General features: G+C 37.1%; 1 protein-coding gene across 2 annotated transcripts in view; it reads left to right on the top strand.

The window, feature by feature from the left end:
* Nucleotides 1–25,360, top strand: part of ZEB1 (zinc finger E-box binding homeobox 1) — a 167,880-nt gene that overhangs the window by 118,342 nt on the left and 24,178 nt on the right. The window contains exon 3 of one of the 2 annotated variants that reach the window (XM_037837942.1): nt 22,099–22,158. In XM_037837942.1, coding sequence (XP_037693870.1) covers nt 22,099–22,158 — 60 coding nt within the window. Of the gene's footprint in view, nt 1–22,095; nt 22,159–25,360 lie in introns of both variants that reach the window. The other variant, XM_037837941.1, reaches the window with a different exon arrangement.

The following is a 25,360-nucleotide window of genomic DNA, read 5'->3' as shown; positions in this document are numbered from 1 at the left end:
TACTTTTTTAATATAGTTTTATTGAGATATATTCACCCACCCTAAGTCATCCACAGTGAACAATCGATTATTCACAGCACCATCATACATTTCTGCGTTCATCACCAGAATCAGTTTTTGAGCCTTTTCCTTACTCCAAGATAAAAATAAAAGCAAGCAAGAACACCTAGATCTTTCCATCCCCTGCATCCCACCCTATTCTTCATCTAATTTTTGTCCCCATTTTTCTACTCATTCATCCATACATTGGATAAATGGAGTGCAAGCCACAAGGTTTTCAAAATCACACAGTCACACTGTGCAAGCTACAAAGTTATATAATAGTCTTCAAGAATCCAGGTCACTGGTTTGCAGTTAGACGGCTTCAGGTATTTCACTCCAGCCATTCCAACACACTAAAAACTAAAAGGGGATACCTATATAGTGCATAAGAATACCCTCCAGAGTGTCCTCTCAACTCCGTTTCAAATTTATCAGCCACAGGAACCTTATTTTATTTCATCTCTCTTCCCCCTTTTGGTCAAGAAGATCCTCTCAGTCCCACAGTGCTGGGTCCAGACTCATCCCCAGGAGTCGTTCCCTGCATTGCCAGGGGGATTTACACCCTTGGGAGTCATGTCTGACATAGGGAGGAGGGCAGTGAGTTTACCTGCTGAGTGGACTTACAGAGAGAGGGACTGCATCTGAGCAACACAGGCTTTCTGGGGGGGATTCCTAGGCACAATTATAAGTAGGCTTAGCTTCTCCCTTGTAGCAACTAGCCTCACAAGGGAAAGCCCTCAGATTGAGGGCTGGTGCCCACTAAATTGGCAGTCCTCAATGTTTGCGGTAAAATCTGCAATAACCCAGGAGGAGAAGTCCAGCATTTCCGCATTTCTCCCCAGTTCCTCAGGGGCCCGCAAATACACTTTTGCTCTCTGCCTGTATCACTCTGGGATGTCTCGGGATTTCACCCTAACCTGTACAAACTCATCAAGTCCCACTTCACTTTCACAGCTCCATGCACCTATGGTGTTCAAACAAACTGATCATGCAGGTTAAATTATCTAGTGCTACAGAAAATATAGATCCTGCATCAGATAAACATCTCCTCCCTTGGTCTCTCACAAAAGTTGTATTTTAAAACCCAGGCAGTATTGTCCTTTACCCTTGGGCCTGATTTTCCTTAGTCCTAACCATGTCCTCTTAATTCATGTCTCTAATTGAAGTCTGAAATCTTTTTCAGCTTTCTCAGCAGTTGCCTTATGGGGTAATACTGACATTCATAGCTGCCAAGCTCTAACTCCAGGTTTCGAATGTCACACAGATACCCAAAGTTCCAGAGACTGACTAGGTTATATGCAAGGAGCTCAATATCTCAGGATTTAGAGATAGCCATTACAACTCAGGAATCGATGTGACTGCTATAAGAGCTTATAATCTAGGGACCATTACAGTAAGCATTCCCCTGATAAGGTGTGCCCTAAAATTCAATTCTCAGAGTTTACACATTGTCGTAAGTCCATATTAGTGAGGCATTAATGTTTGTCCTCTCATTTCTGATGTGCTTCACTCAAAATGCTGTACTGAAGATCCATTCACCTAGTTGAGTGCCTCACAGCTTCATTCCTTCTTGTAGCTGCTCAATATTCTACTGTATGCATACCCCACAGTTCACCATTCTGTTCATCATTGTACCCCTCGAGACCTCTGTCCGTTGCAAAGCATGAATACTGCTGCCATAAACACCAGTGTGCAAATGCCTGTTCGTGTCCCTGCTCTCAGATCTTCCAAGCATATACCCCATAGTGGGGTTGCAGGACCTTGTGACACCCACATACTTAGCTTCTTGTGGAACCACCGTACTGTCCTCCAGATAGTCTACACCATTCTACTTCCCCACCAACAGTGAATACATACATCTCTCGCTCCAAGTTCTCTCCAGAACTCATGTCCCTCTGTTTATTTTTTTCCCTGCAATTTTATAAGGATATATTCAAATACTCTACAATCATCCACAGTGTTCAATGAATTGTTTAAAGTTCATCATATAGTTGTGCATTCACCACAATTAGCACTTATATATACATTTCTCAGAGAAAGAATTGAAACAAAAGAATAATAAAAAGGTAAAAGGAAAAGTAAAATTAAGATAAAGTACAGCCACAAAGAAAGAGGAAGAGGCAAAAAAAAGTAAAAAGACAGAAGAAAGAGAAAAAGAAAGAAAAATGGCAACTAAAAAGCCACACAAGGATAAAATAAAAAGTTAGACAAAATCACTAATGCCAAGAATACCATACCCCTCCCTTATGTCCCCCTCCTATAGGCATTTAGCCTTGGTGTGTTGCCCTTGTTACAATTAAAGAAAACATACTGCAATATTAGTTACTGTTAACTGTAGACTCTAGTCCGCATTGATTGTGTTTTCCCCCAAAACCACCCCCTTTTTAACACCTTGCAAAGTTGACACTCGTTTGTTCTCCCTCATACAAAAACATACTTGTACATTTTATCACAATCCTTGACCAGTCTAGGTTTTACTAAGCCACACAGTTCCAGTCTTCATCTTCTTATCTTTCCTTCTGGTGTCCTACATGCCCCTAACCTTTCTCTTTCAACCGTACTCACAGTCATCTTTGTTCAACGTACTTATATTATGGTGCTACCATCTCATGACATTGTGCTGCAAACCTCTCTCTCCTGTCTTTTCCTGTCTGTGGTGCTCCCTTTTTTAAATATGAGGAAGAGTTTACAATATTCTCAGACAGAAAGATAATGAGCGAGTTTGTGAACAAGATACCTGCTCTACAGGAAATACTAGACAGTTTTGCCAGATACAAAATTCTTGGTTGGTGGTTTTTCTCTTTCAGTATCTTAAATATATCCATACCACTGCCTTCTTGCCTCCATAGTTTCTACTGAAAAATCTGCATATAGTCTTATTGATCTTCCCTTGTATGTGATGGATTGCTTTTCTCCTGTTGCTTCCAGAATTCTCTCTTTGTCTTTGACATTTGATATTCTGATTATTAAGTGTCTTGGGCGTAAGTCTATTCAGATCTATTCTGTTTGGGGTACACTGCGCTTCTTGGATCTGTAATTTTATGTCTTTCATGAGAGATAGGAAATTTTCAGTGACTTTTTCCTCCATTATTGCCTCTGCCCCTTTTCCCTTCTCTTCTTCTGGGACAACTATGACACATACATTCATGCACTTCTTGTTGTCACTCAGTTCCCTGAGACATTGCTTATATCTCTCCATCCTTTTCCCCATCTGTTCTTTTGTGTGTAGAGTTTCAGATGTCCTGTTCCCCAGTGCATGAATCTTTTCTTCTGCCTCTTGAAATCTGCTGTATGTCACCATTGTGTCCTTCATTTCTTGGATTGTGCTTTTCATTCTCATAAGTTCTGCCAGTTTTTTTTTCAAGCTTTCGATTTCTTCCTTGTTTTCGCCCAATGTCGTCTTTATATCCCTCATCTCTTTTGCCATATCTTCCCTCAACTTGTTGAATTGATTTTTTAATTGATTTTTAAATTGATTTAGGAGATTTGTTTGATTAATAATTAGTTGTTTCAATTCCTATATCTCAGTTGAAGTGTAAGTTTGTTCCTTTGACTAGGCCATATCTTCGTTTTTCCTAGTGTGATTTTTTTTCCTAGGCATCTGATTTCCTTGAATGCCCCAAGAAGATTTTCCCAGACCACAGGGGCTCAGGTCTCAGGAGGAGGCTGTGTATTCAGAATTAGGTTTCCCTGAGGGTGGGTCCTAGAAGATGGACAGACTTTCCTGTGAGGCCTCTAGACTCGATGCTTTCCCTATCCAGCCCAGCAGATGGTGCTTGTCAGCCCGCATCTCCCACCAGTGTAAAGATGTGTGGTCCCTTTAATTCATAGTGGACCCTGACCTGGTAAGGGGCAGAGAGTGTCAGAAGCCAACTTTAAGTTGTTTCTGGTTTGTTTGTTTGTTTTCCCCCAGGCCCTGAGGTCTGAATTCTCTGAGGGAGGGCAGCCACGTGAGCTGGTTCCATCGCCCCTTTTCTTAAGGAAGATATGCCCCCAAGGGAGTTATCTTCACCATTTGAATTCTTCCCTTGTCTTTCTGGCTCTCTTAACTCCACCTTTGCCTGGGTCAGCAGGGAATTGAAGATGCCTGAGGCTTCCTCTAATGGGCTGCTTAGAATGAGAGGAAAAAAAAAATGGGAAAAGAGCAAAAGCCCCTTTTCAGAGCCAGTCCCCAGTCCCTCAGTTTTCTTGGGACACAGCCGTCTTCCTGTATTCTGGAAAGTCTCTGTTTTTATTTATTTATGTATTTTTTCCCATCAGCTCTGCCTCCTGCTGGAAGGAATCTGCTTCCCTCCCTGCTCCATGCTTATAGTTTGTATTCAGTAGTCCATATGTGTTAATTAAAACTGCAATTGGAGCTTGGTTGAGTTACTTTCCCTGTAATCTGTTTCTTTTTCCCACATGGCAGTATTTCAGCTTGGCCTGCCCTGTCGGGGGCGGGGGGGGGGCTTCAGCTCCAGGTTTACAGAACCTTACATATTGTTCTGTACAACAGTCTCAGCCACTGCACCCATTCCAGGCTGGTGTACAATGTGTGTCCATTCATGGATGTCTCCCAACAGTTGTTCCAGATTATTTACTAGTGGTTCCTGGTTATTTATCAGATGCTCTAGAGGACTAACTAACCACACCTCTCTATGCCACCATCTTGCTCCACCCTCAATACATTTTAAAATATAAACTCCAGACATTTGGATTTTACCAGTTTGTCCATTAATGTTCTTTCGCTGTTCAAGATCACCTCTATCAGTGTGCCTAAGAAGATGAGGACATGGGTTTTGATGAACAATTTGCAGTTTCCACCACAGTCCACCCTCTAGACACCAGAACACCCATTTACAGCCCTCTTCCCACCCAAAGAATACAAAGAATAAACACATTTCTGTCTCCAGAGTTCCATCCAGTTTCAGCATCCTGCTCAAAGTCCTGTAATTCTAGTGCTACATAGTTTTTATCCACCAGGTTTGGATGTGTGTTTTTGTGTTCCATCAACTTATAAATTAAAATGAAGTCATCTTTCCCCTTTATACACCCCTTAGTTTTAAAGGTATGGAAAGAAACTGAAAAGCCAAAATAAAAGTTATCAATTGACTAGTGAAGAATTGATGACAGAGAGCAGTCACTGGCTGATGGCATCAATGAAATCCTGGGCAGGCACAGTAGAAGTCCCTAATTTATAAAGAACTTGTAAAACTTGAAGGGGAAAAGACCAAGACCTGTAGAAAGGTGAGCAAAAGACATGGACACAAAAAAGAGATACAAAAATGGCCTTTAAGTATATTGAAAAGATGTTCAACTACACTTATGATAAGAGATATGCAAAATAAAAATATACCAAAATGGCCATCAGATTGTCAGAACTATTCACAAGTTTGACAACACACTTTGTTGGTCAGGCTGTTGGAAAACAGGCCTTCTCATACTTCGCTGATGGGAATGTAAAATGATAGAAACACTGAGAGGGAAATTTAGTAGTATCTAACAAAACTAAATATGCATTTACCCTTCAATTCAGCAGTCCTCCTTTTAGGAATTTACCCTGAAGATATTCCTGTGAAGGAGAAAAAAAGCCTTAAAGTCCATTCTTGGGTCAGCTGACAAAATGAGAATACAAATGATAGATTAGATCAGTGTATTGTATTAATGTTAACATTAATACATCCCTATTGTTAAGAAATAGACATGGCATATAGGCATATAAAGTATAAGGGCATAAAGGTATAATGTATAATGGCTTGGATCAGGGTGATAGCAGAAGAAATATTGTGAAGGGATCAAATTCTGACAGTAGAGTCAGTAGAATTTGCTGATGGATTAGATCTGGATTGTGAAAGAAAGAGGGGTTTGGGATGATTCCAGAGTTTTTTCATTTTATGGTTAGGTTTGGGGGGTCTAATTATGAGACATTTATTATTATTCACTATTTTGTTAGAACCAGTTCCACTTGTATCTGTTTTAGAATCTGATTTTGCCAGCCATCATGTCTATTTCCCTCCTTCATCCAAAGCTGTGATGAGTAGGGACAAGGACAGAACTAGTTGCATGATACAAACTTCCTTCCATTGTCATCAGTAAACCACCACTTTTAAAGTAAATTTATTGAACTACTTTTGAATCCATTGATGTCTTCAAGAATAAATACCATAGGAGATCATGTCAGATTCTTTAATGAAGCCCAGCTATACTAGGGTCACCAATTTTTCCAGACTCACTTGTCTAGTACTATTTTCAAAAAATGTATATGAAGCTGGTTTATATGACTTTTTTTCTTTCAGTGAATCTATGCTGGATGCTAGTGATAGGTGGTTTTTCTTCTTTAGTGCACAGAAACAATACCTTTATAATCTATTCTAGAAAACAATCTCAGGATAGAATTTAAGTATCTCTAGTCTGTCATTTTCAGGAGGTTGAAGGTAGAATTTGCAAATTGGAATGGCATTTATCCTTCTCTCTCAGTATCCACTGTTTCTCAAAGATCATAACCAGGTCAGTGCTTTATGCTCAAAGGCTGTAATATTATCTGAACTCTAATTTATATGAGCCAGGAGACAAACTATTTTTGTACGGTAGATGATCTATTCTGGTTTTTGGTTCTCCCTTTTGCTTCTTCAGCATCATAATTCCTGGCAGGGAAGAACTGAACAAATTCTTCTAGTTCCTGGTAGCCTACAAGATTTGTAGACAAATTTTTAGCATGATGGGTAGACAAGGACCCTTAGAATCCAGCCCAGCATTGTCTTCCCGTACTTGATCTTGCACCACTTCCCTTGTCCATACCTTCTGATTCCTCTAAACCTTTGCATATCCTCTTCCTCCTTGCCTGTCCTGTCCTTCTCTTCCTTTTCAGTGAGCCATTGCCTGACCTCTTCAGACACAGAGAGTAAGTGGAATACAAAGCTCCCATCGTTCATAGCTTGTTCATAGGTTTTTCACACTGTATTGTGATTGCTTACTATCACACTGTTCCACTAGACTAAAAAAATCCCTGAGGGCAGAGATTACATCTCACTGAACTCTTTATCTTTTACCACTAATGCCCAATAGCTATTAGATGTTTAAGAAGTCTTCTACAAATGAATGAATGAGTTAGACATTTTCCCTTCTCATTTTTTAACTTTCAGCAGTTATACCGTCAATCTCAAAATCATCTTGCCCTTCCTTGCTTTCTTTAGGCATTTTGAGAGCCTCATTTCCCTTTCAATTTTAATTTTTCTGACACTATTTGAACATTACAGGGTTTAAACTCTTAGATTTATCCTTGTTTGTGTGACATTCTTTCTACTCTTTGTAAATACACTTTTAAAATATGAGCTACCTGAAGACTCCCTGTGTGTCATACTTTTCTTTCTTTGCTTAAGAAACATTTCTTATATAAACATGATTAGAGAATGCAGCCAACTCGGAAAGATTGCAGTGTTTTCTTGGCCCATGTATATTGCCTCTAGGAAGTAGTAAAATAAGTGAATCACTTAATCCTTTATCACTGGTTTAAAAAAGAACCGTAGAGATTTCTGCTTCTGGGAAGATGGAGTAGATGTACTTTTCCCTAATCCTCCCGCTCAGTGCAGCTAACAACCCTAGATAGTGTATCTAAAACAAACATAAGAAGACTCTGAAAGGAGGAGAGAAGAAGGCAGACAGGCTAGGGACCTCTGAACCTAAACGAATGTGGCAGTGAGTTCCCTGGGGTTTCTTTTGGCCTCATATATCTGAAGTTGGATGCTGTATAACAGGAACACACAAAACACACATGCAAAATCCTCAAGTAAACCCTGCTCTCTCCAGTGATAGGACCAGAAACGGGACAGCTTAGTAAGACAGAAGACTTCCAGTCTATGCTTGCTCCACTCCAGCCACACACTACAGATAAACAGCAGCTCACTCCCATCGCTCCAACAAAGGCCATGTGGGGAACCTAGACTTTTGCCTCGCCAGGCTGAAATGAGGCACCTCCACCCCCTACCACAGTGTCAGACAAGGCCACGTACGGAGCTGGGACTTTCATCTCCACCAAGTGGAACAAGGGTCTCCCCCTTGCTCCATAGTGTCTGTAGAGACCATATGGGAAGCCGGGACTTCCAGCCCCACCTGGCAATAACAAGGTGTTCTCCCTCTCCCTTCCCAGTGAACAGTCAAGACCTTCACTCCCGCCCAGTGGTGACAAGGTTACCCACACACCCCATGGTGTCAGTGGAAGCCACATGGGGAGCAGAAACAAGGCATCCCTTCCTAGTAGTAATGAGCAGCCTCTCTTCCCAGGTGGGAAATGAAGGCTGAGTGGGGAACCTGGACTCCCAACCCTACTTGCCAGTAATGAGAGGAGGCCTGCTGTCCTCCACCAGAAGAGTGTCAGAGGAGGCCTGCTAAAACAGGCCCAAGTGTCTAAGACCTATGTCTCCTAACATAACAGAAATGTACATGTTTCAAATGAGAAGCACTTACCAATCTAAGAACCAACTTGAATTAGAAAAGACAGTTGATAGATGCCCACATTGAGATGATGCACAGGTTAGAATTCTATGGCAAAGCTTTAAAGCAGCCATCACAATTACTCCAGTGAGCAATTACAGTCTTGAAACTAAATAAAAAAACAAACTCATCAAAGAAATAGAAAATATAAAAAAATCACCAAATGGAAATGTTTAAACTGTGAAACATAACTAAAATTAAAAACTCAATAGATGGGCTCAGTAGCAGAATAGAGAGAACGTAGGAAAGAGTCAGTGAACTTGAAGATAGAACAATAGATATTACCCAATCTGAACAACAGGGAGAAAATAGACTGAAAAAAAAAAAAATGGACAGAGACCCAGGGACCCATAGGGAGCTAACATCTATGCTGTTGGAGTCCCAGAAGGAAAAAAAGAAAGAAGGTGGGGCTGACAAAAGTATTCAAGGAAATAATGGCTGAAAATTTCCAATATTTGGCAAAAGACGTAAACAGATTCAAGAAGCTGAGTGAACCCCAAACAGGATAAACCCACAGAAATCCACACCATGACACATCATAGTCAAACTTCTGGAAACTAAAGACAAAGAAAAAATTTCGGATGCAGCGAGAGAGACACAATACCATACCTGTAAAGGAAAACAATTTGAATGGCAGCTGATTTCTCATGAGAAACCATGCAGTCCAGAAGGAAATGGTTTAACATTTTTCAAAAGCTGAAAAACCCACAATTCTGTAATACACAGAAAATATCCTTCAAGAACAAAAGGGAAATCGGGACATTCTCAGATGAAGGAAAGCTAAGAGCATTTGTCACCAACAGACATACCCTAAACAAATAGCTACAGGAAGTTCTTTAAACAGAAAGGAAATGTTAAAAGAAAGAAATCTTAGAACAACAGGAAAGAAGAAAGAACAATAGAAAAAGTAAAATTATGGGCATATGCAATAGAATGACTATCGTCTTGAGTTTTCTAAATAATGTTTGATAGTTGAAGCAAAAATATATATAAGTATGGGTAGTGAATGAATTGTGTAATAAACATCAACACTTTCTAACTTACATTGTGTGCAACCTACCCCAAAAGTTATATTTGCCCAAGTCTTTTGGTAAATTTGATACCAAAGTCAAAGGATGTTAGAGTTACACACTAAATCCTACCTTAAGATAACTATTTTCATTTGAGCCATTTTGTTTAACATGCAGTATGCTATGAATTTTATAGACAACGTTCTCAGGCACTGAAAATTGTAACTTTCTAACTGCTTATAAAGAAAAAAAACTTCCATTTGAAGATTCGTTCCTTTCAGGAATAGGCTACATTTGTAAACCCATATAAAGTGTTAATGCTAGGCTTTTACCACCACCACCACCTCCAATTAAAAAATAGATTAAAGGTTCAAGTGTGTCACATTATTTTTAATACGATCTTGCCTGACCAACTGGACCGGACCAAAACTGGGTCCCTTTAGTAAGCAATTTTGACCAAAATAAAAAATCAGTAGTAGCCACTGAAAACCACAAAAGCTCAAGATAATTCTGGCATTCTACCAGATAAAAGAATCCTTTCCCATTGCTAGAGTTTAAAGTATCTTTGTGAAAATGAGCATAGCAAAAGATTTGCAACATTGCCCAGTGATGCAAAGCAACCCAAACTTCTTGCTAAAATGCTGATTCAGAATCCTCAGCAAATTAATTTTAATTTATGAATACCAAGGTTGATAACTGGTAGTAATTTATTTAGTTGGTTACCAGTAAGTGTTCCTTAGTCATACATTCAAATGAAAGTTTAGAAAGAACCTCTATCCTTGAATCCATTCATCACTCCTCAAGATGATCCTCATGGCTGAATTTGAAAAACTAGTGTTGTCAAACTGGAGATGGTTGACCAAATCAACCTGATCTTGAAGCAGAAACAGAGAACTTTAGTTACAAGAGAAGCTTCTTCTAAAGGGGGAAACAGCTTACTTGGTAGCACTCCACTGGGTTTATACTTCTCTTCAGGTTCTGTTTTTTCTTGAGACTTGTCTGTGCAGCTCTTCCTGTGTTCCTTACTGTTTTGTGCATCCTGATAATGAACTGCTACCCAATGGGAAAAAAAAATGTTGGAAATATCTTTATCATATCACTATTATAAGTTGCAGAAGACAGGGATATGTAAAATTTTCTGCTATTAAAAGAAGAGATAAATAATGTTTTGATGAGAAGCAAGAAGAGCTGCAACTTAGATTTTCAGAAGGAAGTTAGAAGGCCAGTTGCCCAGTGAAGAGTTTTCTGTCTAGTTAGTTGAAGATGAGCAAGAGATAGTGAGGCAAAGGGCCTTTAAAGTTGCTTGGCTAAGGGGGATCACACCATGTATGCCCAATCATTATTTTAAAGATTTAGAAGCACTTAAAGCAAAAGGGCGAATACTAAACACGGGAGTGACATGTTTATTCAGTGACATTCAGCTGTTCTGGAGACCAGCACATGAACCAGACATTCACAGATCTGTAGGCTAGAATAAATCTTAGGTCTAGATGATTTTGGAAATCTAATACGCTATTGAAAGTTTGGTATGTAATACGTATCTTCAAAAAACTATTCTTATCTGTGAATAACATCGCAAATCAGGATCAAGTTCTTTAAAGAAAGGTTGTATAGAAGAAACAATATTTTTATTGTGGGCATTGAGTAAACTAGGACATATTCAAAACCCAAAATAACAAAATTTACAGGGTAATTCAGTCATCTTCTCTTAAAATGCTGTCAACTTTAAGTCTTCTTTGTAGGGAAGAAGAGTAACTCGGCAGTGTTCCAACATATCTACACCCATCTTGCAAAGGCTTCTTGTGGGTCAGCCAGAAACTCTCGTGCTTGTTTCAATTAAACCTTTTTTTAATATATACACCCTTACTTTTGAGACACCTGTTTCACAGGCCCCTCATACTTTCAGTTAAAAGCAAAAGATATAAAACCAATCTAATATAAAACATTGGTTTAACATATTAGAAACTTCTTTAATGTCTTTATATTGAGTTTAAAAAATTGTCCAAAGTAATAGTTTCTTCAAGATTTTTCTCACAAGAAGTTTATTGAACTCTACAGAAGTTTACATGTTTACAAAACTGCCAAGGCATTGGGAAATTCTCTATGATAAAAAAATATTTACAGCTCTGATTTTATAGTCCATAGTAATAAGACTTTTGGGATATAGGTTAGAATATGATAAGTAATCTGTGCAAAGAATGCATCAATCACTATATAACTAAGCAGTGAATCAAATCATATTCATTCCTGAAGATTCAGTTCATCCTCCTCTTTGGACCTCTTTCAATCAGAAATGGAGTGTGATGTAGAAAAATTTTAGCACATGGCTTCTAGTTCTGAATCTGTTGACTTCCACTTTTGCCTCTGTAGAATGAAAAAGCTGAGCCAGACAATCCTCAGAGTTTCACTTAGATCTACTTATAAGGGAATTCATTTCCATTTGCACTAAACACAGCACTAATATTTAAGCACTTCCAAGAGAGGCCATGAATTAAGGGGGTTGGGCTTTCCTCTGTTTTAGTTTCCTGGCTGCTGAAACCAATGCCATAGAATAGGTTGATTTCACAACAGGAATTTATGGGCTCATGGTTTCAGAGGCCAGAAGCTTCCTTCTTCCTCAGGTCTATATCTTCTGGCTGGCCTTGTCTCTGAAGTCCCTTGGCTTTTCTGTCACATGGAGTGCATTCAGTGGTGGCCTCTCCTTTCTCTTCTGGATTCCTTGTCTTGCGGCTTCTGGCTGCTCCCTTGGCCTCTCTTTCCATGTCCAATTTCTTTTGTTTATTAAGAACTTCAGCCATATTGGATTAAGATCCATCCTTATTCAATTTGGGCACACTCTAACTAATAACATCTTCCAAGATCTTCTTTACAAATGGGTCACACCCTCAGGACCAAGGGTTGGCACCTGAACATGCTATTTGTGGGGGACATGATCCAGTCCCCAGCACCCCCCATGCTGAACCTCACTTGTACATTTCCTCTTTAAAAATCCCAAGAAAATAAATTTTTTACCTAGAGTACAGTGTTCACAGTTATATTTGTTTTTAGCCTTATAGTATATAGTCAAAATATTGTTTTCCAAAGTTACTTAGGTTATTTCTTTTCTTCTCTACTCCTTTCAATATGTTATGTAATCCATTTGTAATACAGTTAGGTTCGCTTGATACTCTTTGCATTCCATTTTGTCTTCTCCCCATCTATTGGGTGATTTAAATTATTATTTATATCTTGTGTATAGGAAACATTACCATGGTTGTAGAGGGAAGCTATCCCAGAAGTGTAAACAGAGAAGTTTCAGTACCCCCAAGCCTACTACCCTGTTCCTAGTTTTCCTCAATGAATGTATTTCTCACAGAAGTATGTGTGTTATTCTGAAGTGACTTTACGTGTTGTCTTAATTTGCCAGGGCTGCTAAAACAAATACCACAGGCTACTTGGCTTAAACAACAGGAATTTAGTTTCTCACTGCTTTGGAGGCTGGAAGTCCAAAATCAAGGAATTGGCAAGACCATGCTTTCTCTGAAGTCAGTAGTGTTCTGGTGGAGGCTTTTTGGCAGTTCATACTCAGTCTCTGCCTCCGTCACATGGCCATCTTCTCCTTCCGTCTCCTCCTCAGTCGTCCGTGTCTATCTAGATTTTCTTTCTTTTATGAAGACTTTAGTCACACTGGATCAAGGCTCACCCTGACTTTCAAAGATCCTATATAGAAATGAGTTCCCATCTGCAGGACTGGGGGTTAGGACTTGAACGTCTACAGGACTGGGGGGCATAAAATTGAAAAAAATAAGTAAATACCCTAGGGATAAAGAGGCTCACGTTTCTCACAGTTAGAGAAAGAAGTTACAAATAAGGGAATGCCAGAAGTCTAGAATGAACCCTATGGTGTTCAGGTAGAATTGAAGTCATCAATATAAACTCGTGGTTCTTAATATATGTAAAAATAGATGGATGCAGAAATATAGATGGGGCATATACAGGTGTCATTGTATGTATGTATGTTTCCTAGCTCTGCTGAGAAGGCACAGAAGAAAGGACACCCAGTAACAATGAGCACAACTAGTGCCCAGATCTGCAGTTTAATTGCTGTTCTCTAATGAAGGGTAACAAGGTTCCTTGCTAGAAATGCTTGATTGCAGAGCTGAGACAGAAGTATCTTTTACCAGTTAAGTATAAAAGTGCTTAAAAAAAAAAAAAAAGATGAGGGCATGTCAAAAAGATTTCCCAGTGGCCAAATGTTGTTTTAGAAACAAAACGAGTAATGATAGTAGTGTTGGATTATAATCCATAAAATAAAATAAATATCCATGAGCCCATATTGATATAATAAGTAAATAAATAAATACATAAATAAATAAATACACACTGTGGAGAAGGAGCAGTTCCTCTTTATAGTATTATTCCAATTATAAATTAAGTAACTCGGAAAATCGACAGTCACCATTAGATGAACACAACAGTAACTGGTACAGGCAAGAACTGTTAATGTATGCTAAAAATAGTAGGTGAAAGAATAATTATTAAAAAAAGGATAGTTGCATAATCTCAAAGTATTTCCCCACAAGATATTTATTAATTACAAAGAGATAAATACTAAGTAGTGTGAAGACACCTGGCAGACACTACCCTAACCAAAAGATCAAGGTTATTACATCTCAGTAACTGACTTATTGACATCATGTGCCCCTGGTATGATACATTGACAAGGGCACAACATCACATCAGTGATACTCCTCAAAATGCCAAACTTCAGTCTATCATTAGAAAACATCAGAGAAACCCAAATTGGTGGCCATCCTATAAAATAACTGACCAATACTCTTCACATGCATCAGTCAATGTCAGGGTCATTTGAAAAAAAAAAAAAAAAAAAGGCTAAAGCAACTTGTAAAAAGCTGACAAATTGCCTTGACAAATATCAGAGGAGACTGTGAAGACATGCAAACCAAATGCACTGTGAGATCCTGAATTGGATCCTGAACCAGGAAAAAAGGACAGTAGTGGGAAAACTGATGAAATTCAAATAAGGTCTATAAATTAACTATAGTGTTGTATTAATGTTAATTTCATGTATTCCACAATAGTACTAGGATTATGTAAGCTCTTCTCCGTAGTGGGAGCTGGGCTGGGCTAAGGTACTCTGTCCTCCTCCTACAGCTTTTCTGTAAGTTTAAAATCGCTTCAAATTTAAAAGTCAGAAAAGAATTCTGATTTAAATGAAGCAAACCAACCTTTTCTTGAGTTCCATTAATATACCTGAAAAAAAGTTGAAATTTTCAGAAATGCTTTTCTTAACAAATAGTAATAGGAAAAAAAGGAGTAATACTGAAGCATAGTAATAATTCAGCTTACATCTTGCCATAGGACTGATCTTAGATCTCTGGCCCCGTGGCTTAGCCTGTCTAATAGAACGACTGACGTCCAGCCCCAGAGGACTCAGGCAAGTTCCTGTATCTCCTCCTGTTCTGCCCCCTCTTGTAGGTGCAGATCACTTCCCACCATTTCAGAGCTGCTTTCAATGGCTTGCACTTTGAGGGCAAGGATCATCCAGGCTAATTCCAGCTTTCATTAGGACTTTTTTATTCGGTTCTGTTTTGGGTTTTGAGAGACATGCCTCTTTGCTAAAACCAATGAGAGGACTTGGAAGGCTGACAGTATACATGAACATCCAGTTGCATTCCCAATTCTTACTTATTGGCTAAGAAAAAGAATACTTACTATCTTAGTTTCCTAGGGCTTCTATAAGAAAATACTGCAAACTTGGTGGCTAAAACAACAGAAATTTATTGGCTCAAAGTTCTGGAGGCTAGAAGCCAGAGTCTAAAGGGGAGAACCCTTCCTTGTCTCTTCCTGGGTTCTGGTGGTTTCCCAGATCCTTGAACTTCACCTCTGCCTCAGTCTTCACACAGTGTTCTCCCCGTGTCTGTGTCCAGTTCTCCCGTTCTTCTAAGGACACCAGTTTGGCCTCATCTTAACTAATGACGCCTTTAAAGACCCTATTTACAAATCAGGACCAGGGCTTAGGACTTGAACATGTCTTTTGGGAGGATGCAATTCAACCCGTAATACCTGCTAAGTGTACTTGTACCAGGCTTACTGCTGTTTTCCCATTTATTATTTCTTTTCATTCTTATAACAGCTATATGAGATAGGTATTAGCTCCATTTTACAAATAAGTAAGCAGATTCTTGGAGAGGATAAATATCTTCCCAAAATTAAATAAATGGGACATAATAAATAATTAATTTAATGATTAAATAAATGGAACCACATTAAATAAATGGGAAAGCCAGGTTTCCAAACCCAATGTATGCCTTGTGGCTTCCTTTTTCTTATAGGTATACAACAGAAATATATACTTTAAATATATCCATACATGAATTACACAGAATAGTAGGGAGATAATTTCATACCAGTATCAACACCCATTCATAGAAATCCCTTATCATGTGGTACTTCTGTTAAGCCCTGAACTCTTTTCTGTTTCATCTTCCTTTCCCCTTCTATTTGATTTTCAATCTCCAATTTTTAATTTTATTTTAAATTTCTACTTTTACATTTCACAGTTACTTCTCTTATTTATATTTTTATGTTTCATTTTTATATTTTAAAATGAGCTTTTCTCAGATCTGTGATTTTCATAGGCAAGGTACATACCCCCTGGACTTAGGAGCACCTTGAGGGCAGTTAGATCATCTGCTCCTTTGAATTTCCCACAGCCTTCAACAAGGCTAGGATCCAGGCGATTGGGGGTTTTCTGATTCCTGTTATATGATGAGACTGAAGTACCAAATGGGAAACAATTATTGAGTTTTGCACAGCAGTCTCCTTATCTAGCCAGCAAATAGCTGTGATCCTCATTCTTCTCTCTACTCTAAAGATTAACCACCTATATTAGTTTTCTATTGCTGTCATAACAAATTTCCACACACTTAGCAGGTTAAACAACACAAATTTGTTTTCTTAGAGTTTTGTAGGTCAGAAGTCTGACCCAGGTCTTGGTGGGCTGAAATCAAAGTGTTGGCAGGGCTGCCTTATTTCTGGAGGTTCTAGGGGAGCGGCTGTTTCTTGCTCTTTCAAGTTGTTGGCAGGATTCAGTTCCTTGTGGTTGTGAGACCAAGGTCCCTGTTTCCCTGCTGACTGTCAGGAAGGACTGTTCCCTGCTCCTGGAGGGCACCCACATTCCTTGGCACAAGAGACCCTTTCTCCGTCTTTAAAGGCAGCAACAGCAATTCCCTCTTGAGCTTCGACTGTCTCTTACTTCTGTTTCATCTCTGGAACTCACTCTTCTGCCTCCTCCTTTGTGATTAATTGGCCCATTCATATAATCCAGGATAATCTCCCCATCTCAAAGTCTGTAATCAGATCTTAATCACCTCTGCAAAGTTCCTAGCCATTTAAGATTACATATTCTCAGGTTCAAGGGCTAGTCTGTGGACATCCTTGGGGGGGGGGGGCATTATTCTATCACATACACCCTGTGGCAAAAACTCACCCACATACACTGACCAATTTTAATAATAATAGTAGCTATTATTTTATATACAGAGCACTCTCTGTGTGTCAAGCTATGTTCTAAACGATGTTTTGCAGATATTAGTTCATCTAATCCTCACAATACCATAACCCTGTTTTATGGATGAGGAAACTGAGGAACATTAAGTAACTTGTCCAAGAGATGCTGCCAATAAGTGTCATCTGGGGTTTAACCCAGGCAAACTCTGGAAGCCAGGCCATTAACTTCTGTATCACCAAGAATCCTGAAGGAGCTTTTGATTTGGGGCTTTTGACAATTTGCTTGACTAGTGAGGGGTAAAAATGCTTAGCAAGCCCTATATATAGTCTTTTAGGTAAATGAATTTTTTTCTTGCTGGCTCAGAGATAAAAGGCATGATAATGCAGGTGTATTGGTGATTGAAAATGCATGTTATTTACTTTGCTTATTTTACTTCCTTGATATTCCTGTTGTAGTAAGAACATATGTCATGTTTGTTACCTTAGTTCCTTCAGAACCTTATTAGAAAAAGAGAAAGTAATTAGGTGATCCTACAATTCAGGGGCACATATCTCTGTTGTAGCACTTGTATTAGTGTGATTATCTTTGTGTGTCTCTCCATTAAACTAGGTTCTAGAATGTTGGTAGTGAAGTCTTTTCAGTTGTGCATTTTAGCACCTAGGCCAATTTCTGGTTGGCTCTCAGACAGTGAGTGGGCAAATGGATGAATGGATTCATTAGTTAATTAAAGCATCCACCTTACGGGCAATCCACTTTTACTTGCTCTTAAAATTTAGTGAGTTAATTTGAGGTAAAAATGTTTGAGACAAGATGATCTCCACATACTACATGTAATAAAGATAATTGTGGGAGTCTCCAAACAGTAGGATATCTTTCTCAAATCCATAGTAATGGCCGTTACTTATTGAGCATTTGCTTTGTGCTAGGGAGGCACTGGGCTGAGTACTTTCGGTACATTCTCACTCAGTCTTCACAGCAGTCCCGGCAGGTACCGTCCTAGGTTTGCAGATGTGGAAACTCGAAGAGGGAGCAGGTCACTCTCCCAGGGTTCCGCCAGGGTCTTACCCTACACCAAATTGACTGAAGCCTTTGTTCTGATCCGCCGCCTCCTTATTCCTTTTCCTAAAGAAGTACTCACAGGATTGCTGAATTTGATTTTCCTATTACTCTATGAATTGATTAAATGCAAAAACATTATATATTACTATCAATTGGTTTCTCAAATAACTGAGATGAAACATTAAAATGGTTTTAAAAATTTATGAACACCCCTATTAATTCTTCACATTTCCACTTATAGAATTAGATAGCACCCAGAAAAGTAAATATCATATTGTTTTTCTGTGTTATAACTCAGGTATCTTTCTTTTTTAATTTAACATAGTTAAAATGGACTATTTTGTTGGTGAAGAACAGTTCTCTGAGCTGTAACACACACATATACATTCATATATAAGCACACACACATACACACACATGCACGTATACCTGTACATGTGTTCCTACAACTACCACCACAGTCAGGCTACAAAACAGTTCCATCACCAAAGAACGCCCTCGGGCTACCTCTTTGTGATCACACCTTCCTGCACCACAACCGCTGGCAGCCTTGATCTGTTCTCTGACATTATGGTTTTGTCTTTTCAAGAGTGTCACATGAATGGAATCGTAAAGTGTGAAACATAGTTTCTGGCTTCTTTCACTCAACATAACGCCCTTGTGGTTCATCCAAGTTGTTGCATGCATCAATAATTTCTCCCTTTCTATTGATGAGCATGATTCCATTTTGTGGATGTACCACAGTTTCTTTATCCATTCACCTATCAAAGGAGATACGGATTATTTCCAGTTTGGGGAGATTATGAATAAAGCTGCTATAAATATTAGTATTCATGTTTTTTGTGAACAGAAATTTTCACTTCTCTAGGGCAAATCCCTAAGAGTAGGATTGTTAAGTCATATGATAACAGTATGTTTAACGTTGTAAGAAACTGCCAGACACTTTCCCAGAGGGCTGTACCATTTTACATTCCTCCAGCAATGTGAGAGAGATCCATTTTCTCAACAGTCTCACAACCATTTGATTTTGTCAGTATTTTTTACTTTCACAATTCTAATAGGTGTGTAGTAACATCATGGTTTTCATTTGCATTTCCCTAATGGCTTATTTACCATCTGTGTATCTTTGGTGAAGTATCTGTTCACATCTTTTGTGCATTTCCTAATTGGGTTATTTGTTTTATTATTAAGTTTTAAGAGTTGTTCATATTTGTGATTCATAAATATTTTCTCTCAGTCTCTAGTTTGTCTTTTCATTCTCCTTTCCAACAGAACAAAAGTTTTTAATTTTGATGAATTCCAGTTTATCAGTTTTTCCTTTTATGGGTCATGCTTTTGGTGTCATGTCCAAGAACTCTTTGTCCAATACCAGGTCACCAGGATTTTCTCCTATATTTTCTTCAATCTTACATTAGTTCCCTTGATCCATTTTGAGTTAATTTTTATATAAGGTGTGAGTCTGGTTAAGGTAAAGTTCATCTTTGGATCTGCATGTCTGATTGTGCCACAACCATTTGTTGAAAAACCTATCTTTTTAATTTTTAATTGCCTTTGCACCTTTGTCAAAAATTAATTGTTCCTATTTGTTTGGGCCTATTTCTGGACTCTGTTTTGTTCCATTGATCTATGTGCCTGCCCCTTTGTCAATACCACATGATGTTGATTACTGTGGCTTTATAGTAAGTCTCAAAATTGATTAATGTGACTCCTCCAGCTTTATTTTTTCCCCAAATTGTTTTGACTATTACTAATTCCTTTGCCTTTCTGCATAAATTTTAGAATAATCTTGTCTATATATTTTTAAAATCCTTCTGGGAATTTTATTTAAATTGTATTAAATCTATAGATCAATTTGGGGAAAACTAACATCTACATTATTTTGAGTCTTACAATTCATGAACATGGTATGTTTCTCTATTTATTTAGGTCTTTGATTTCTGACATCAGCATTTTGTAGGTTCAGGACACAGATCATGTAATTGTTTTGTTAGATTTATATCAGAGAATGTCTTTTAGGGGGGAGGAGCATAATGTCAATGGTATTTTTTGTTTCAGATTATTAATTGACGATATATTTGCAGTATGATTGATATTTATGTGTTGACCTTGTATCCTGTGGATTTACTAGTTTTAGAAATTTTTGTGTAAATTCCTTGGGATTTTCTGGATAGACAGTCTTGTCCTTTGCACTTGGGGAAGTTTTATTTCTTCCTTTGCAATCTCTATGCCTTTTATTTCTTTTTATTGATTTGTTGCAAGATGTTAAATAGAAGTGGTGAGAATGGACATCCCTTGTTTCTAATCATAGGGAGAAAGCATTCAGTCTTTTACCTTTAAGTGTAATGTTAATTGTAAGTTTATTGTAGATGCCCTTTATCAAATGCTTTTTCTGCACCAATTGCTATAATCATGTGGTTTTGCTTTTTAAGCCAGTTAATATGGTGGAGGGCACTGATGGGTTTTCATCAGTCTTGAACCAGCCTTGGATTTTCTGGGTAAACCTGCTTGGTCGTTGTCTTTTTATATATTGCTGGATTCAATTGCTAATATTTAGCTGAACATTTTTGTATCAGTATTCATGAGGGTTATTGGTCTATAGCTTTCTCTTTTTTGAATTAAAATTGTCTGGTTTTGGTATCAGGCTCATGCTGGCCACATGAAATGAGTTGAGAAGTGTTCCTCTCTTATTTTCTTGAAAGGATTATTTAAATTATAATGTTTCTATGTGGATCTAAAGAGATTTATGCATATTTTAATTATTTTTCATATAGTGATCAACTTGAAGTACTAATGTAAAAATTAATGAAAAAGAAAATTGCTGAATAAATCCACTCAATAATCCAAGACACTTAAAGAAATAACGTGCTTTAACTCATATGCATGGATTTTGCTTGATTAGTGCTCTAGTTCTCAATCTGACAGTCAAGCTTGGGAGAAATCTAAATCAAGATTTTTGGTTGACATACTTAATGGAATTTGATTTGGATGCAGATAACTACGCTGTGTTTAGTATGAGGTAGCTATAAGTATTCTGATCATAATTATGATACATACTCTCCTACTAGTTTAAAGAGAGCAATTTTTAACTCTTTCATGTCTTTCAAAAATGCACATGTTCTTAATAAACTATCATAATAAAGAAAGTGTAGCTGAATTTATAAAGCTCACTTTCTGCTTGCCAAAAAAAGTAAGAATTTATTTATATGCCAAAATATTTACTTGGAACCTCTTCTGTATAGAATTCTACAGTTAGCCCACTTTGGACATAGAAGTGGTAGGGCAGGGGAATAGACATTTAAGAATATTTTTCAGTATCAGTTATATGGTTTATTACCTTTTATCAGTAGTTAGTATAATGAATAGAGTGAAGGAAAAAGTATAGTGCTTTAAGTTTTTACTCTGGGCACAATGAAATTTGGCCCAGTCTTCTTTCTAGTTTTCTGGTCCTCAAGTCAGACAACCAAGGGTGTGCTGGAAAGTGGGCTTTGGAGCCATTCAGACCTTCAAATTCCACTTCCCTCACCTAACAGCTGGTTGTCCTTGGGCAGCTTTCCTAACCTCTCCAAGCTTCAAGTGTTGTTGTATTTTATTTTTAACTTACACAATATGTTGTTTTAAAGGTTAAAGGAAAAAAGTTTATAAAACATCTAGCACAGAACTTAGAGATGAGAAAAGAATCCTACCAGCTATAGGTAGAACTCCTCTCCTAAAAAATACTAAAGTCCCAGGACTCTTATAATTCCAAAATATGTGTAGTTCCAAGATCATATATAAACCTGCACTGATTTTGCTTCTCTAGGACATGTTTGTGAGTTTGGTAAACCCATCTACCTAATTGCTTTAAAAAGCTTTAATTTTCAAGGACACATTGCCATCCTTATAAAAGAAAAAAGCACAAGTTAAATCTCTACTGAAAGTTGTATTTTAATATTTTTAAAAGTTAAAATGTTTATGACACATGGATCTGTTTTAATCCTTTGTTCTTTGGAATGTGTATTTCAGCAGGAAAGGAAGGACAAGAAATCCTGGGGCCTGAAGCTCAAGCAGATGAAGTGGGATGTGCAGGTACTCTCTCGACATTTTCCTTCTTACTGTAGTCTTTGAGTAAACTCTTGTGACACTGGTTTTTGCATTTGTGAGTCCTGAATTTAGTCTTTTTCTTCCTCTTTTATCTTGCCCTTCTTGAATGTTTAAGTACCTAGACATATAGGGTGCTATGTTAAAAGTCAGAAATTTACATTTAAAGTAATATAAACTTAAAGATTCATAATATAGCATATTTTCCATTCTATAAGGGTAATATATATAAGCTACAGATAATCCAAAAAATAAGTGCTTGAGTGATGATTTGAACTTCTAGTAAATCTTTTACTAAAGTTATAGAAATGCAAATCTATTTTGAGTTTCATTATTAATTACCAGAGTCTGCTTTGCATTGCCCACAAGACAGAAAGCAGAAGAGAGAAAGATAGACAAAAATCATAGGTTGTCTATAAACCAGATAAGAATTATGAATATTGATGTCACAACAAGCAAGAGACTCAGAAGTTTTACTTGAAATTTCCCTGATTGGAAAAGGCCAAAGTGAAGTTGAATTGTAGTAAACAAGGAAATTTGCTTCTAGGTGACTAAAAGTGCATGCTCCCTGAGACTTAAATCTACTCCTCTATAATGGATTCAGATCAAATTTAAGAAGCAAAAGAGTAAGTGGAAAACTTAAATCCAGATCTTAAGTATGGTGCTATCAGGACCTTTTAATGATGTTGCATAAGGCAGCTAGAACTGTTAAAATGCAAACTTTAAAAATGAATCCCAAATTATTAAAACATTCCCTCAAAATACCCTATTTGAAAGTAGTATAATTGTGTTATATATATTCAATCATAAAGTAGATACTTTTGTCATTAATTTTAATTAAATTTTCTTTCTTTTCTTCTTTGATTTAACATTTATAGGTCTTTTTCTTTTGCAGGAATATTCCATAAAGCCTTAACAAATTATTTTGATTATGAGTGTGGTTCATGGTGATAAGTGTCAAAAATAGATTTTGTCTATAATATAAATATTAGCACTCCTAGGTAGTTCCATAAAACAAAGAGTAAATCTTTGTGCTGTTATTAAAGATGCATTCCAAATTAATTAAATAATAATGGAGTAGATAATTTATGGTGCCTACTGTCTAAGTTTTTATATTCTGCCTTTCTCTTGGTTATATATAACTTGCATGAATAATATATTCAGATATGCTAGTTGTCAAATATTTGTCATGCTATCCTACAGATTATGTAAAATATTTAAACTGGATTTTTGTTATTAGTAACACACTAGTGTTTAAGAATGCAGAAGAATGCTGTTTATTACTGTTTTACCTAGTAAATTCTTAAATATATTACCAGACCATTTGCCCTTCTGACGAAATATCAAAAAGCCATTCACAGTCCCAAATTTACTTTATTTTAGCTCACATTTTATTCTTCCCTACATAAATAAATGATTTCTTTCTGTTTAAAGGACTGGGTAGTACATAAATTCCCTAAAAAAAAAAAAAAGGTCACATCTGGAAAGTAGAGTAACCTTGTCATTAACCAAAGTTGCGGCTGAAATTTAGTGTTTCCCCTACCCCAAGAAGATCCGTGCTGCGGTATTTCCCTGGAATGTGGGGAATAAGAAGTACGAATTTATTTTAATAACGCTCCAATAAGTATGACTTTAAGGAAAGAAGGATGGAGATTGGAAGGATTGGGACTTTTAAACAATTAAGCCTTAAAATTATGTTTTGCCTCTGCTTTATTTACTTCGTTGACTTCTAGAGTATAATGTGCTAACAAAGTAAACAAAACATTGTACAGAGGTCACCATCATTAGTTTAGAACTTTGTCAGACTCTTTCTATAGCAACTTCCTTTTGCAATTCATGAAGTTGTTAAGAGAACTGTTCTCTGAGCTTAGTATTCAGAGTGAAAATTCACCCAAAACATCTTTTGTTCCTTCTGGGCATCCCTTTTTTGTTTGTATAGTTAGTAGTATTACAAAGTTTCAAAAATGGAGGATAAAAATAGGAGGAGGCTTGAGGGTACTTACTCTGGATAGAAAAATATTCATGGCTACATAAAAAAATTTAGTCTTTATACTAAATGTTTGTCTGTTTGTACTAGCGCTCTCTAATTTGTGATTATAATCCTAGAATCTATACTTTTAAAATTGGTTCTGAGTTTCATCATACCTAAAATAAAACAAAATTAACATTACATGTTTCTGTGGATTTGTGTATCTCTGTTATGTTTAAGTACGAAGTTTATCAGTCTTAAGATTTGGGAATCTGCTTTATAATTGCTTTCGTGGGTGCGCATTTCTCAACACTTTCAATTTGATGGGTGAAACTGCAGAATTTCTGGTCTCAGCTTAAAACTGGGCTTGGCAAATGCTGACTCATGGAGACAGCATAGTTTAGGGGAAAGAGCACAGGATTTGGTATCAGACCCTTGATACTAGGACTACCTTAAGAAAATCACTTAATATCTGCCGGGTGTAGTACTGACCAGATTACTGTATTAATTAAACTCTCACAAAAACCCTAAGAGGGACTGTTTTTATCATCCAGATTTTATAGCAGGTAAACTGATTATGTACTGTCTCACAAATTTTTTAACGGACTTCTAAACTTTTTCATTTTAATTGTAAGTGGTTACAAAGAATTTAATTTCTGACATATTAAAAATGCTGGCATTTTAACATCACTCTCCTACAAGTATTCAGTGAAATCCATATGTTTTAATTCCTACCATTCATTTTTTTAAAATATGAATAAGCTCTTCTTTAAGGGAGTCAGAAATGTTATTTCATAGTGTTTATTCCTTGAACTCTTACTTCCATTCTGCATACTTTACAGAATTTTATGTTAATAAAATATATATTTCTTGTATGAAGACATTTTTTGATCAACTGTCATGTCTTTGCAACCAAAGTATACATTTAAGTTGAAATTTAAGTTTCTTTTTAATTTCCAGGAACCACAAGGTACCTAAATATTTTTTTAAATGCCATGGATTGATTTATCATTGTAATTATTAGTAGTATATTTCTGATTACAACATAAATATGTTACAAATTTTAATAAATAATTATTAAAGAATCAATTATTGGAAATGAGATTAAAGGAGCCAAATTATTTTTCAGTTACTTAACATACAAAGTTTTAACATTACTTATTTCTAAAAGGAAAAGTGTTCATCTTTAATTCTATTTTTTGTTTATAGATGTAAGCACTG

This window comes from Choloepus didactylus, chromosome 5 (assembly GCF_015220235.1).
Source record: "Choloepus didactylus isolate mChoDid1 chromosome 5, mChoDid1.pri, whole genome shotgun sequence".
NCBI classification, from domain to species: domain Eukaryota; kingdom Metazoa; phylum Chordata; class Mammalia; order Pilosa; family Megalonychidae; genus Choloepus; species Choloepus didactylus.
This window is presented reverse-complemented; position numbering and strand designations above follow the sequence as displayed.